This window comes from Pan troglodytes, chromosome 11 (assembly GCF_028858775.2).
Source record: "Pan troglodytes isolate AG18354 chromosome 11, NHGRI_mPanTro3-v2.0_pri, whole genome shotgun sequence".
NCBI classification, from domain to species: domain Eukaryota; kingdom Metazoa; phylum Chordata; class Mammalia; order Primates; family Hominidae; genus Pan; species Pan troglodytes.
This window is the reverse complement of record NC_072409.2, coordinates 110,878,775-110,894,190: the sequence shown is the minus strand read 5'-3', so window position 1 is coordinate 110,894,190 and position 15,416 is coordinate 110,878,775. Positions and strand designations below refer to the sequence as shown.

Here is a 15,416-nt window from a genome sequence, read left to right as displayed (position 1 = left end):
AGCACCTTTTCTTATTTGTCAGAGCCGCCATGAATTCGTTTATATATACTTTTAATTTTATTCCTTTTAGCTACTGTTGTTACCTGTTTTACTTTTATATCTGTTTTAAGCCCTACCATACGCCGTTATTATTCATGCTTTAAACAATTGTCAATTGTCTTTTTTTTTTTAGACGGAGTCTCCCTCTGTCGCCCAGGCTGGAGTGCAGTAGCATGACCTCCGTTGCAACCTCTGCCTCCGGGGTTCAAGCAATTCTCCTGCCTCAGCCTCCCGTGTAGCTGGGATTACAGGCGTGTACCACCATGCCCGGCTAATTTTTATATTTTTAGTACAGACAGGGTTTCACCATGTTGGCCAGGTTGGTCTCGAACTCCTGACCTCAGGTGATTCACCCGCCTCGGCCTCCCAAATGCTGGGATTACAGGCGTGGGCCACCATGCCTGGCTGTCAATTGTCTTTTAATACATTTAATAAACGGAAGAAGAATAATATTATAATTAATCACATATTTACTATTTTTGAGCTCTTCATTCCTTTCTGTAAACCTGAGTTTACATGTAATATTTCCTTTAATCCGAATGATTTTCTTTATCAGTTCTTGAGTGTGAGTTTGTTGGTGATGTACTCTCTCAGCATCCATTTATCTGAAAACAGATTTGTTTTGCCTTGAATTTTGAAAATTCTGATTTTTTATAATACAACAGATCCAGTAGTATGAGAATTATTTTTCAGGATTGTAGAATTCTAGGTTGACAGCTTTCCCCCTCTCCCTACCATTACTTTGTCTTCTGGCCTCCATTACTTCTGAAGGGATGTCAGTTCTATTTCTTGTCTTGGTTCTCCTGTATGTATGTGACTGCTTTTAAGATTATCTTTTTGTCTTTGGTTTTTAGCAGTTTGGCTATAATGTGACTTAAGTATGGATTTGTATAGATTGGATTCAGATGAACTTTTTGGATCGGTGGTTTGATTTTTTTAAACAAACTTGGAAAACATTTAGCCAGTATTTTTTCAAGTATTTCCTCTGTTCCACTTATATGTATCAGACTTTGTTACTCTTGTTGTTGTTCAGTGGTGTGATCACGGCTTTCTGCAGCCTCAAACTCCTGAGCGCAAGTAATCCTCCTACCTCAGCCTCCCAAGTAGCTGGGACTACGGGCACAGAGCACCATGCCCAGCTAATTAAAAAAATTTTTTTTGTTGTTGAGATGGGGTCTTGCTATGTTGCCAGGGCTAGTCTTGAACTCCTGGACTCAAGCAATCCTCCTGCCTTGGCCTCCCAAAATGTTGGGATTAAAGGCATGAGCCATGACTCCTGGCCTAGATTTCTTGATATTGTAGAGTTTACATATGGCTTCTTTATCTTCATGCATTATATTAATTTTTTACTGTAAATTCTATTACATATGTATCATAGTAAACAAAGTCTTTAAAATAAATTCTAATATTTGGGTCTGCTGTGGGTCCATTTCTATTATATATATTCTTCTTTTCATGTTTAATAAGTTTCAACTGACTATTGTACATTCTGGGTGATACAGTGTAGAAACTCCGGATGGTGTGGATTTCAATCTTTCTCTGAAGTAATGAGTTTTGTTCTAGCAGGCAGTTAAATTTACTAGCAGATCAACTTGATCCTGCGGAGGCTTGGTTTTAGGCTTTGTTGGGACAGGTCTATTTCAGTTTTGCCATTAGTTCTGGTAAGTGGCTCTTATTCTTCAAGTGTGACTTTTCTGGCGTTTCAGTGGAAAGCCTGAGATATTTACCAGTTCCCTCTAACACTAAATCCTGACTCTCCAGGACCAGATAGCTGTTGAAATCTCTTCCCAGTTCTTTCAGATTTCTAGCTATTGCCTGTCCCTGGGCTTCGATTTTCATCCTATGGATGGGAATTCAGGAGTCAGGCCCCACTGACTCCCATTTTCCTGAGATTTCTGCCCTCAATTTTTGGCTTTTCTAGCAGCTCCAAACTTCATTCTCTGATACTTTCACCCAGTAAGACTGCAGCTTTTTACAAGAGCTCTGTCCCCTCCTCTGGCCCCTGCCTGTACACAACAGACTGTGTATGTAGTTGTCTCAGGATGGAAGAAAAGTATGGGCCTCATTCAGTGTATTCCCTTTCTTTCAAGGGTCATATCCCCCCGATTTGTATCTGCTTTTGTTTCTTTGACAATGCCTTCAAATGGTGTTTTTATAAATATATATTTTTAAAAAGTTTATAATTGTCATAATCAGGAACATTAGTGTAGTATAAACTACTCTCTCATTATCAAAAATCTGTATGTTAAAAATTACTTAAAATTGTTGTTATTTATCATTTCCTTGGTGTTTGGGGCAGAAGGGAATGCACATGATTTTTCTGAACTTCTCATTAAGGGAGGCAACCCAGCCTTGGTCTGGAGATCCCGAAATTATACTGTATGTATAATAAAATAATTATTTTGTTATTTTTATGAGCATAGCATTAATAAATTAAATATTTAGTAAGATTTGTATCTCAGGATTTTTCTACCTGCTAAGAATAGATCGTTTGACAAGGCAGATGAGGTTCTTTGTTGAGTTATAAGGTATTGAAGCCTATAATTTAGTAGTGGGAAGAGCACATAGCAAGAGTTGTATGATGAGGTTGGAGAGGTAGGCAGCAAACAGATAATGGAATTTTAGTCTAAACATTCGTAAAATATGAGGGTGGCTCCTGTGGGAGATTAGGTTATTGGGAGGCAAAGCAGACTTAGGGAAAATAGTTAGGAGGACATTGCAATAGTTGAGGAGAGAAATAATAGCTGTTTAGTGTATGATGGTAGTTGTGGAAAAAAAAGCCAATGGATGGATTTGAAATACAGTTTGGAAGTAAAACTATCAGTACATATTGATGGACTGGATATAGGGGTGAAAGAAAGAGAAGAATAAAGGTTGACCAAATTCTTTATTATCTCAAAGTATGAAAGCTTGTTAAGACCTCTTTTCTGTTTGTATTTTCTTTCTTGCTCAATAAGAAAACAACCCAAAGCACTTTTTTTCTAATAATTTATATCTTCTTTTGTGATAAAAAAAATAGGAGTGGTCTTTAGAGTACAATACAAAATTCTTTTACATTTCACCTCACCATATTTAGGTTTACCAAAGTAGTATAAGAATAATTGTAGGAAAAACATAGTATATCTACTTGGACTATAAAATTTTGGTATAATAAAGAAAGTAAATCAAAATGGTTATATCTTGCAATAGAATGCAAAATCACGTGGATATTAAAGGTAAACATTTAAATGTATTTTATATTCTTGGCTTCTTCTTCAGACCACTCCATTGCCGTTTGGTACATTTCCGTGGAAAAGTTGAGAAGCACTGACCTATCTGAACCTTCCAATCCAGCCAAACTTGTCTCTCCTTTGTTCCAGGAACATGCTGTGTACATTCCTCTTTCCATGTTTCGCATGCTTTTCTCCCTGCCAATAATGCCCTGTTTTTCATTACTTGTCAAAATTCTATTTTCCTTTTAAGGTCCAGCCTATGTTTTAATTGTTGTGTAAAACTTCTAAAACCTTTCTTTGTTTTAAGTAATTATGATCATTTTCTTCTTGTCATTTTGTAGCACTTAATTTTTAAAATTTATTTTGTACTTAGATGATGTATAATTTACTATAAATCATAGATTTTTAAGAATTGGGAGGAACAGCGGAAATTTAATTAAGTAATTTTATTATACAAGTGAGGAAGCTGAGATTCATTTGTCATGTAACTAGTTTGCAATAAGAAAGGATGAAACTTATTTTTAGGTCTCTTGGCTCCCAGGTTAGTAATTTTTCTAATCTACTGCATTACTTCTTCATGTATATTTATTGATCTGAAAAGTTGTGTCTCTTAGAATTATGTAGTATATGAGTAAAGTTTGAAAATATGAACTTTTAACATGTGATATTTGAGGTACTGGTTTTTGAGTGTATGTGTACAGTTGATTAAAATTTATTATAACTTTTATTTACTCTTTCTTTTTTTTTTTTTTTTTTTTTTTTTTTTTGGTAGAGACAGGTTCTCACTATGTTGCCCAGGCTGGACTTGAACTCCTGAGCTAAAGTGATCCTCTCACCTTGGCTTCCCAGAGTGCAGGGATTACAGGTGTGAGCCACTGTACCCAGCCTCTTATTTACTCTTTATTCAACAGATTTATTAATCAACACATGTTGAGGAGACTTAATTACAGCTTTTATATACTCTTCATTTATTCAACAACTTTCATGTGTCAGAGACTATCCTAGGCACTGAGTGCAGTAGTAAATAATACATTAAGGTTCTTACCTTCAAGAAACTTTCATTCTAGTGGTACAAGACAATGAGCAAAATCATAATCTAATCTATGGTGGGAAAATATCAGAACAGCTGTGTCCACTTGAGTGGTTGGAGCAGGGACTGATGGAGAAGGAGCATGGAAGAACTTTCTGGGATGCTGATAATTTCTTAGGGCTTTGGGTTACATAGGTATATGCATTGTCCAAACTTATTGACTGGTATACTTAAGATTTGTGCATTTGATTGTATTTAGGAGGGGAAATCCTGTAAAACTAGAATAGATGTAACTTATATGAGAGTTATAAACGACAATATGTTAAACACCCATGAAACTACCACCCACCCCAGGAACTAGAACGTTGCCAGCAATTTGCACCTACATATGTGTTTCTCCCTAGCTATTCTCCTGTCTATCTTGCAGAAGTAACCATTGTGTATTATATTTTGGGATTAACATTTCCTTGATTTTTTTTTTTTTTGCGGGGGCGGGGGGAGATTTGTTTAACACATGTATATGCCTAAACAATGTACTATTCAGTTTTGCTTGTTTTTGAAATTTAGAAAAACGGTATTTTACAGCTTACAGTTTTCTATAATTTACCGCTTTTGCAACATTGTATTTTTAAGATTTATCCATGTTGTATAAAGCTATAGTTCATTTATTTTAACAACTGAGGAACAGATTCTATAGTATAAATGCACAAAAGTATTTACCTATTTTCCTGATAGTTTGGGTTGTTTGCAGTTTTTGCCATTGGAAGCTGAGGCGCAATGAATATTCTTGTAATGTGTCTCTTGGTGTAAATATGCATGAAGTTTGTAACTAGACATAGAATTGTAGCAGTTCTCAGAACGTGGTCTCTAGAGGATGCCTGGGTATCCTAAAAACCTATTCAAGGGTTTAATGAAATTAAAATGATTTTCATAATAATGCCAAGATGTTATATGTCTTTTTCATTGAGTTGACATATGCACAAATGGTACAGAAGTAATAGTGAGTTAAACTGCTGGCACCTTAGCACAAATCAAAGCAGTAATGCTGGTTGTAGTTGTGATCATTGTATTCTTTTTTTTTTTTTTTTTTTTGAGACAAGGTCTCACTTTGTTACTCAGGTTGGAGTGCAGTGGCCTGAGCACAATCACTGCTCACTGCGGCCTCGGTCTCCTGGGCTCAAGTGATCCTATTGTTTTCTTTCTCGTCATGTACTTCCAGGAAAAGAAAAAAGCCAATTCGAGTCACTTATTCTTTTGATTCTTTTTCATAGAAAAGCATCAATGCATTTTCTAAATGATTGAATTCATTTAAATTCGGGAAACATTTACTGAGTGCCTATGGAATTCTGGGGTATGAGTGTATGTTTAAGGCAGTGTGATTTCCAGTTACCATCCTTTCTGTTCTAAACACATGACTGTGTCATATTAAAATATAAAAAGAGAAAAAAAATCCTGAATAAAAATAGATCAAGCTGTACATATATATAGATTATAAGTGCAAAATACTGAGTGTGGTTAAAGCCTATGCTATGCTTGCTGGGTTTCCTGTACAGAAGTAGGCATTGGAGACAGTTTTGCTCTTGTGGTACAACATGGATGACTAGAGGCAGGTCCAGGATGTTACTTTTACTGCCAGCCGTCACTTCCCTCCAAATAGACTATTGGAAGGGGAACCTCCCACCAAACGCTTCCTACTGCTGTAGTGTTGGATAAGTTGCAAGCTTAGGAAGATGAGATGACATGATTTAGGAACTTCAGGATGAAGTGAAGTATCTCCTGCCTTGTGACTGACTGGATCTGCATCGTATCAGATACCTCCTCAAGGCAGGAATTTTAACCTGCTGTTATAAGACCTGGTTCTATATATGGATAGCCCAGGTAGGCTAAGTTGTGGCAGCCACAGATTGTTAGATGAGGAGACCACAGACTGTGTATGTGTGTGTGTTGAGGGCAAGGTGAGGTGAGGAATGGTGCAATGAGCCTGCAAACCAAACTGCAAAATATATGAAGAAACGTAGTGCTAAGAAAAATAGTCAACAAAATTAAAAATTGAAAAATGAAATTTTTCCTGATAAAATTTAAAAATGTAAGTAAACCTCTAATTGAAGTGTAACACACAAACAGGAAAGTATGCTACTCATAAATGCACAGCTTAACAAATTTTCATAAAGTGAACACACCTTTGTTAACCACTACTTAGATCGAGAAATAGAGTATCACCTGAATTACTGGCAGGAGGCACCCCAGAGGTCTCCCTGTACCTCCTGCCAGTTATTCTCCATGCCCTCCCACTATCCCAACCCTGCCAAGCTAACCATTATCCTAACTTTTTTTCACCATGAGAAAGAAATGGAGGGATATGGAAGTGAGCTTGAGAGGCCTCCATGGTCAGTGAACAGTTCTGCTAAAATAATTTAGAGGGAATAACAAAGAAGTAGCATTTGACGGCACAGTAGCTGAGAATTTCCTAGAATAGAAAAAAGACATGAATCTTTAGATTAAAAGTATATAGTCATTTTTAATCAAGATAAAGAAGAATCTATATCAAAACCTTTCCAAAAATATTGCAGAACATTGCTGCTAATGCAAACAAGTTTTAAACTACTTGAGGGAAAGCCATGACATGTAGGAGTGATAGCAGACTTCATATTTATGTTAATAGATACCACAAAACAATGCAGTAATATCTTTAAAGTTCTGGGGGAAGAAAATTATAAATAGGATTTTGAGAGTGAGGGCAACATATTTTTTTCAAAGACTACAACTTAAAAACCCACAGAGCCTCACTGAAAGGTCTACTAAAAGACACATTTCAGCAGGAAAAAGTGAGTCCTGAAGGAAGACCCAAAACAATGATGAGCACAAAACAATCCAAAGTCAGTGGTGAGCACAAACCGATAAAATTCTAGCAAATTTACTCCTTAATGCTAAGAACTTCGTTTAAATTAACTTTCTATCTTTTCAGAAAACCAACTCTTAGATTTGTTAATCTTTTCCATCATTTTTATAGTTTCTATCTCATTTATTTCTGCTGTGAACTTCATTTTTTCCTTCCTTCTGTTAGCTTTGGGCTTTGTTCTTCTTTTTCTAGTTCCTTGAGGTGTAATGTAATGTTGTTTGACATCTTTCTTCCTTTTTGATGTAGGTATTTATTGCTATAAACTTCCCTCTTATAACTGCTTTTGCTGCATTTAATATTGACTATAATAAGATACGATGTAATAGATTTCAAGGAATTATGTATTTTTGAATAAAGTAATTCTTTAAAGTTGCATATCCAGTTGCAGATGAACTTCAAAAATCTTGCAGTTTTATATCTGTTACAGTAATTGCCAGGTTTTGTTGTTGTTGTTTTGATACATTAGAAGTTCTAGAATTGTTATATCGTCTTGATGAATTAATCCCTTTATCATTCTAGGATTACCTTGTCTCTTTACTGTTTGTGAGTTAAAGTCTATTGTATCTGATATACCTTTGCATGGAATATCTTTTTCTATCCCTTTACTTTCAGTCTATGTGCATCTTTAAAGGTGAGATGAGGTTTTGTAAGTGGCATATAGTTGGGTCATGTTTTTTAATCCATTTAGCCATTCTCTATCTTTTAAGTGGAACGTTTAATCTATTTACATTCAAGTTTATTCTTGATATGTGAAGGCTTATTCCTGTCATTTTATTAATTGATTTCTGGTTGTTCTGTAGGTCCTTTGTTCTTTTCTTTCTCTCATATTGTTTAGCATTGTGGTTTGTTGGTTTTCTATAGTGATAACATTTGAATCCTTTCTTGTCTGTGTGTGTTTGCTTTACTAGTGGGTTTGATACTTTCGTCATCTGTTTTTCATAATGGTAGTAATTGTCCTTTTTGTTTGTTTGTTTGTTTCTTTTTTGAGACAGGGTTTTGCTCTTGTTCTGTCCTCCAGGCTGGAGTGCAGTGGTGCGATCATGGCTCACTGCAGCCTCGACCTCCATGGTCTCAGGTGATCCTTCTGCCTCAGCCTCTCAGGTAGCTGGGACTACAGAAACCTGCCACCATGCCTGGCTAATTATTTTGTATTTTTCGTAGAGATGGGGTTTTGCCATGTTGTCCAGGCTGCTCTTGAACTCCTGGGCTCAAGCAGTCTGCCTGCCTCAGCCTCCCAAAGTGCTAGGATTACAGGCCTGAGCCACTGTGCCTGGCCTGACATTGTTCTTTGACTTCCATATGTAGAACTCCCTCAAGCATTTCTTGTAGGTCTGGTCTAGTAGTGTTGAATTCCTCAGCTTTTGCTTGCCTCAGAAAAACTATTTTTCCTTTGCTTAATGAAGGATAATTTTGCTGGGTATAGTATCCTTGACTTGCAGGTTTTTTTCTTTCAGCACTTTTCATATATCGTTCCATTCTCTTCCTGGCCTGTAATGATTCTGCTGAGAAATCTGCTGTTAGTCTGATGGAGCTTCCCTTAGAAGTGACTAGACTCTTTTTTCTTGCTGTTTTTAGAATTCTCTCTTTGTCTTTGACAAGCTTTTGTCTCTGACAACAGTTCTCTCTGTCTTTGACAAACTGTTGACAGTTTGACTCTAATGTGTTATGGAGAACCTGTTGGAATTTTGTCTTTTTGGGGATCTCTGAGCTTCTGTATCTGGATGTCTAAATCTCTTGATATACTTGGGTAGTTTTCAGCTATTATTTCATTAACCAGGTTTTCTATTCCTTTTGTATTTTCATTGTCTTCTAGAATACTGAAAATTCTAATATTAGGTTGCTTTATGGTATCCCATATGTCATGCAGGCTTTGTTCATTCTTTTTTCTTTATTTTTGTCTAATGGGGTTATTTCAGAAGACCTGTCTTCGAGTTCAGAAATTCTTTCTTCTTAGATGCTCTAGAATGTATTTTTTATTTAATTAAATGAATTCTTCAGTTTCAGGGTTTCTTGTTTTCTTTTTAAATGATCTCTCTCTCTTTGATACATTTCTCATTGATATCCTGAGTTGTTTTTCTGGTTTCTTTGTATTGTTTATCTGTATGCGTTTGTATCTCCCTGAGCTTCTGTAATATCATTATTTTTAATTCTTTTTCTGGCATTTCATGAATTTCTTTTGCATTGGAATCTTTTGGTGGAAAATTATTTTGATCCTTTGGAGATGTCATATTTCCCTATGTTCCCATGTTTCTTGTGACCTTACTTCTTTGATATCTACATGTCTGGTGTAATCATCACTTCCATTTTTTTTTTGAATTTGCTTTCATAGGGTAGGACTTTTTCCTGAAGATTTGACTGGGGTGTTTGTTGGCCAGGGCACTTTGGGTTTGAATCTGGGTGCATGCAGTAGTGTAGTCTCTGTAAGATTTTTTTTCCTTTGTAAACAGCATCAGTGGTGTCTGTGATTTCCTCAGTGGCATAGTGTGTGGTTGTGGAGGCTGTGGTGAACTTTTGCTGGGGATGGTGACACCAGCTGGACTGATCCTCAGTCCTCAGTTGTGGCAGCAGTTGGACAACCATGCCTGTACATTAGCCCCAGGGTGGCTTACATTAGTAATGGTGTTAGTGGGTCCAGGCAGTCCAATTTTTGGGTCTCCAGGTGACTTGTTTGGGTACCAGGAGTGGCAGTGATGGGCTGGGCAGCTGAGTGGGTCCACAGGCCCCTGGGCAGTGAGCATGGCATGGGTTATGTCAGTAGCAGTGGTAGGAGAACTTCTGGCTCTCGAATTGTCTGTGCTTATGTCGGCGGTGACGGCGATAGGCTGGGTAGGCAAGTCCTAAAACCTGCAGGTGGCAAGTGTGAGTGGGAACCAGCTGTGGTGGTAGTGGCAGGTTGGGTGGGCCACATCCTCAGACCCCCAGGTGGAATGCTCAGTTGAAACTGGACGTGGACAAACTGGTGCGATCCCAAGGCCCCCAGATAACATGCTTGGGTACGTGGGAGTGGGGTGCTGAGCTGGGCAGGGTGAGAGTATCCTCAGGTCCTCCAGTGGTGTTAGCTGGTGCTGTTTGTGGTGGGCAGGAGCAGGATGATTTCCAATTTCCTGGTGGAATGTTCAGGTGGGGGCAGCAGTGGCTGTGCCGTGCCCTGATGCTGGGGAGGGTGCGGTTGCTGTCAGTGGGAGCAGTTGTAGGGAGTTGGCTGAGGAGTGTGCACTGCAGCTGCAGGTGGAAGCTGTAGATGTGATGAAGCTGTACTCAGGGTGCATGCAAATTTGCATTTTGACACCTAGCGGCAGCAGCCTGCAATGGTGGCAGCTGTAGGTGGTAGAGCTTGTCCTCAGGGCACATACCAATATATGGCAGCCCTTCTGCTGGGAGCAGTGGGGTTATTGCCAATGGCTTGTGCTTTGGTCCCAGAGGCAGCAGCCAGCAATGGAGGTGACTGTCGGTGGAGGATGTCGGGCTCTAGGGGTGTGGATATGCAGGGGCTGTTGGGCTCCAGGGTAGGACGCATTCTGGTGTGGGTTGGGCTTTAAAAATGGCACCGTGCTGTAGCTGCTTAGGACTCAGGGGTGTGTTGGACCAGCATAAGCTCCCTCTCTAAAGCAATGTCATCGTGCAGTCTCCAGGCAGCTCCCTATGTTACTCCCAGGGCCCATGAAAGTTGACGGGCTCTCTTGTGTCTGGGATTGCAGGAGTTTGCAGTGAAAATGTGGGCCACTGGGAGTCTCTCACTTACTCTTTCCCCACATTGTGCAGTCTCTCTAGGCTTCTGGCTGATCCTGGCTGAGCAGGCTGCCCCACTTCCCTCTCCTTCCTTGCTTTAGGTGTTTTCTATCACTTCTCTGTTGAATTTCCGTGTTCTCTCTTAGATGACCTATTCGAAGTGTGATTATCTACTCGCTATTTTGGTTCTTCTTTGTGGAGGAGGTGAGTACCAGATAACTCTAGTCAACCTTCTGGACCCCTCTTCCCCCAATTTGAGATCTCTTCTTCTGTTGTCTGTAACTGAGTTTAATGCTTGTTTGTTCATGTTAGGAATTTATATCATCGTCCTCAATTAGGTTGTTAACTGGAATTTTATAATCTTTGTCCACAGGAAGTTTAAAATGTATGATTTCTTGCATTGTGCTTTGTATGTAGTAGTACACGATATTTATCCAGTTAATGGATTTGACAGCCATTGCTGTCAAGGAGCAGTCCTTCTCTGTGTATGAAGGGTGCCTTATCAATATTATTTCCATTTGTAACTTTATTTATTTATTTATTCATTTTTGAGACAGGGTCTTGCTGGGTCACCCAGACTGGAGTGCGGTGGAGTGTGGAGGTTTGCTGCAGCCTCATCTTCCCAGGTTCAAGCAGTTCTTCCGCTCCACTCCCAGAGTAGCTAGGACTACAAGTGCGTGCTGCCACGCCCAGCTAATTTTTTTCTTTTGTATGTTTTTTGTAGAGATGAGGTTTCACCATGTTGCTGTGGCTTGTCTCCAACTTCTGGGCTCAAGCTATCTGCCCGCCTCGGCCCCGCAAAGTGCTAGGATTACAGGTGTGAGACACTGCGCCCAGCCCATTTGTAACTTTATTGTTTTCTCTTACAGGCAAATGTTCTGAAAAAGACTCTGCATGGGAATGGCCTGCCTTACGATGCCAGAAATGGAGGGAACATCCGCCTCTTCTATATATCAGAATGGTGATATTTCTGGAAATGCCAATTCTATGAAGCAAATAGATCCAGTTCTTCAGGTGTATCTTTACCATTCCCTTGGGAAATCTGAGGCAGATTATCTGACCTTTCCATCCGGGGAGTATGTTGCAGAAGAAATCTGTATTGCTGCTTCTAAAGCTTGTGGTAAGTATTAAAAAACAGCATTTTCCTTTTTATGCATGGATTATTGTTTTAATTATGCTATGCTAATACTAGGTACATGCATAATATATATTTTTATTTTTTTAATGCTTGTATGGCTGGCATGTGTGTTTTCACATGCATAGAAAATGAAAGTGTTACTGGAGTACAATTTATGGTGAATCTGCCTTGGGCTAGGTATCAAAACAAATTGATGCCCATAAATGTTTGCTGACTATTCTTTATAATTACATATAAGGTGGTTAAAAAATCCTGTCATGGGCTATCTCATGACATAAGGTAATATTAAAGCTAGATCCTGAGAGCAACATGAAAGCAAAAAATTAATGTTTTGAAATATGTATTTGATTTAAAATCTTGATTAAATGGCTGACAAACCATCATTTTCTTCTAGTTAGCTTCTGAAGACCTCTGCCAATCTTTCCTCATATATATTTCTTATGTCTTTGGTGTATCTTGAAATCATTTTTACTCTTGAGACCTGATTATATTATCTATAGACCAAAACTATGAACCAGAGAACTCTTTCTATAGAGCTAACACATTTTACTAGACCACTGAGGTTACTATAGAGCCTATTATCATGGTATCTCATTTTTAAATGTTCTTTTAATAGAAAGACTAGTTGACACTATTTTGAAGAATAGTCGTATGATTTTATTTGTAGAGGTAAATTAAATGTCTAATATAGTATTTATAAGAATGTACAATTACATCAATTTATTCTCTTATTTAACATCAGTATAGGTCAGAATAACCATTAACTGTAAGTTGGAGGAAGCTAGGTACATTTCAAGTTCCTTCTAGCTATTTTGAAAAATACAATACATTGTTGTTAACGATAGTCACCCTACTCTTCTATCAAACATTTGAACTTGTTCCTTCTGTCTGTATTTTTGTGCCCATTAACCAACATCTCTTCATTTCCCTCTTCCCACCCATATAACCTTGCCAGTCTCTGCTACCAATCCACTCTACCTTCATGTGATCAACTTTTTAGCTCCCACATATGAATGAGAACTTGTGATATTTGTCTTTCAGTTCCTGGCTTATTTCACTCGACATAATGACCTTCAGTTCCATCCATGTTGCTGTGAATGACATGATTACATTCTTTTTTACGATGCCACTGGGCCCCAGGGGAGTACGCATTCTGTTGTGAGCTGGGCTTCAAAATATCACCTTGCTGTAGCTGCTTAGGACTCAGGGGGAGCGTGGGACCCAGTGTGAACTTCCTCACTGGAATAGGAAATGCTTTTGTGCTGTCTCTGGGCAGCCCTCTATGTTAATTTTTTGTCCTGCAAGGGGCTAGGGTCTCTCCTGTGACTGAAATTCCAGGGGTTCACAGTAGGAATGTGGACCATTGGGCATCTCTCACTTAACCTTTCCCTATGTGGAGTCTCTCCTAGCTTCTTGCCAATCCCGGCTGGGCAGGCTGTCTTGTTCCATCTCCTTCCTTGCTTTTCTGTTGAATACCAGTGTTCCTCTTGGATAATCTACTCAAAGTGTGATTATATACTCATGGTTTTAGTTTTTAGTGGGGAAGTGGATATGAGAGACCTCTGGTCAGTGATCTTGACTATATTGTAAAGTCTGTATTTTTTGTTGTGTGTAGTCTCTGAAATCTCTGATCCTTTAGCTTATAGTAAGATTTTAGCTTGTAAGATTTTTTTAGCTTTTAAGATTTTTTAGCTTGTAAGATATTTTTTAGCTAGTAAGATTTTAGCTTGTAAGATTTTTAGCTTGGGCCGGGCGCGGTGGCTTATACCTGTAATCCCAGCACTTTGGGAGGCTGAGGCAGGCAGATCACAAGATCAGGAGATCGAGACCATCCTGGCTAATATGGTGAAACCTCATCTCTGCTAAAAATACAAAAAATTAGCCAGGCGTGATGGTGGGCACCTGTAGTCCCAGCTACTTGGGAGGCTGAGGCGGGAGAATGGCATGAACCCAGGAGGCGGAGCTTGCAGTGAGCCGAGATTGCACCACTGCACTCCAGCCTGGGCGACAGAGCGAGACTCCATCTCAAAAAAAAATTTTTTTTTGGCTTGTAAGATTCATTTTTAGCATGTAAGATTTTGCTTTAGCTTGTAAGATTTTTTTTGACAGATTTTATTGAATTCCTAGGGCCAAAAGAAAATAATAGAAAAGAACAAAAAACTCTTTCAGTCTTTGCAGATTGGCTCTGTGTTGGGGCTCTCATTCAGTGTTTACCCAGTCCATTTACAACTCTGCCTTAGCCTTCCCTTCCTGCTTGTGCTGACTCTAAAGAACAGCTTGAGGTGAAAGCTTAGGGTCTTTTCTTCTAAGTTCTGTTCCTTGGGCATGCATATGGCTTTTCTACTCTCCAATACACAGAAATGCTTTTCAGTGCTGTCATTTCCCAAATAAACTCTCCTCTGTCATCTCTCTTTTGGTTTTCAGTGTGTTTATTGTTTGCCTCACCTTTAGACCTCTGCCCCAGATAGCAACAGCTTGTTCATTTGCCATGTTTTCAATGAATGTCTTCTGTGTAGCTGCTTTTCTGCCCTGAGAAAGTCCTGAATTAAGTGGAACATAGGTGTGCTCTTTGCATCATTTCTTCAGTCAGTCCCCAGTCAGGGCAAAAGAGAGAAAAACAGTTTTTTGAGATTAAGGTTGGCTCTGTTCACTCCAGAGCCAGGGACCAGAGTTTCACACTGGGAACACCAATTGCCATCTTCAAGACTTTGCTTAACTAGGGGGAGTGGAGCCGGGGCTGGTGGGCAGGACATGGGCGTAGTGGGTGGTTAAGGGAAAGTAAAAATGCTGCACAACTTTCCTGCCATTTTTAAGTGGCTGTTTTCTTGATTCAGCATTTATCTGATTGCTGCATATCTTTGCCTATTTTCTGTAGTTTATATGAAGTTCATTCTGACAGTTTTTACTCATTTTTTTTTCCTGTTTCTGGGAGAAGGATAGGTCCTTGGAACTACCTACTCCACCATTTTCACTGATGTTACTCTTTTACTTTTATAATCATGGAAGTAAAGTTTAAGATTTTTCAATCTATATTGGTGAGATTACCCTTGGTATCGTAGTCAAACTAAATTCACAAAATGTGTCAATTTCTGTGTTCGCTCTTGGTCTATTCTCTGTGATAGTATACTTAAGATGGAATTGTCTTTCATGTTTGGTTGAACTCAAATATAAATCTTGTCTGGGCCTGATGGTGGTTTTTTCTTTCTTCATTGTTATTTTGTTATTCTTCTTCCTTCCCTTCTTCTGTCTCTTGCCTGCTCCTTCTTTCTTTTCTTCTTCTTTTGTTTAAGTGGATAGAGTCTGTTTCCTTTTTTTTTGTTTGAGACTGAGTCTTGCTCTGTTGCCCAGGCTGGAGTGCAGCGGCATGAT

The 15,416-nt window shown here is 38.8% G+C and overlaps 1 protein-coding gene across 6 annotated transcripts in view; it reads left to right on the top strand.

Annotated features, from left to right (window-relative positions):
- The window catches only part of JAK2 (Janus kinase 2), a 150,863-nt gene that overhangs the window by 27,081 nt on the left and 108,366 nt on the right, over positions 1–15,416 (top strand). For all 6 annotated transcript variants that reach the window (XM_016960555.4, XM_001139368.7, XM_063788740.1 and 3 more), the window contains one exon: positions 11,779–12,029. In XM_016960555.4, the coding sequence (XP_016816044.2) occupies positions 11,804–12,029 (226 nt within the window). In that variant the 5' untranslated portion in view covers positions 11,779–11,803. The remainder of the gene's footprint in view (positions 1–11,778; positions 12,030–15,416) is intronic.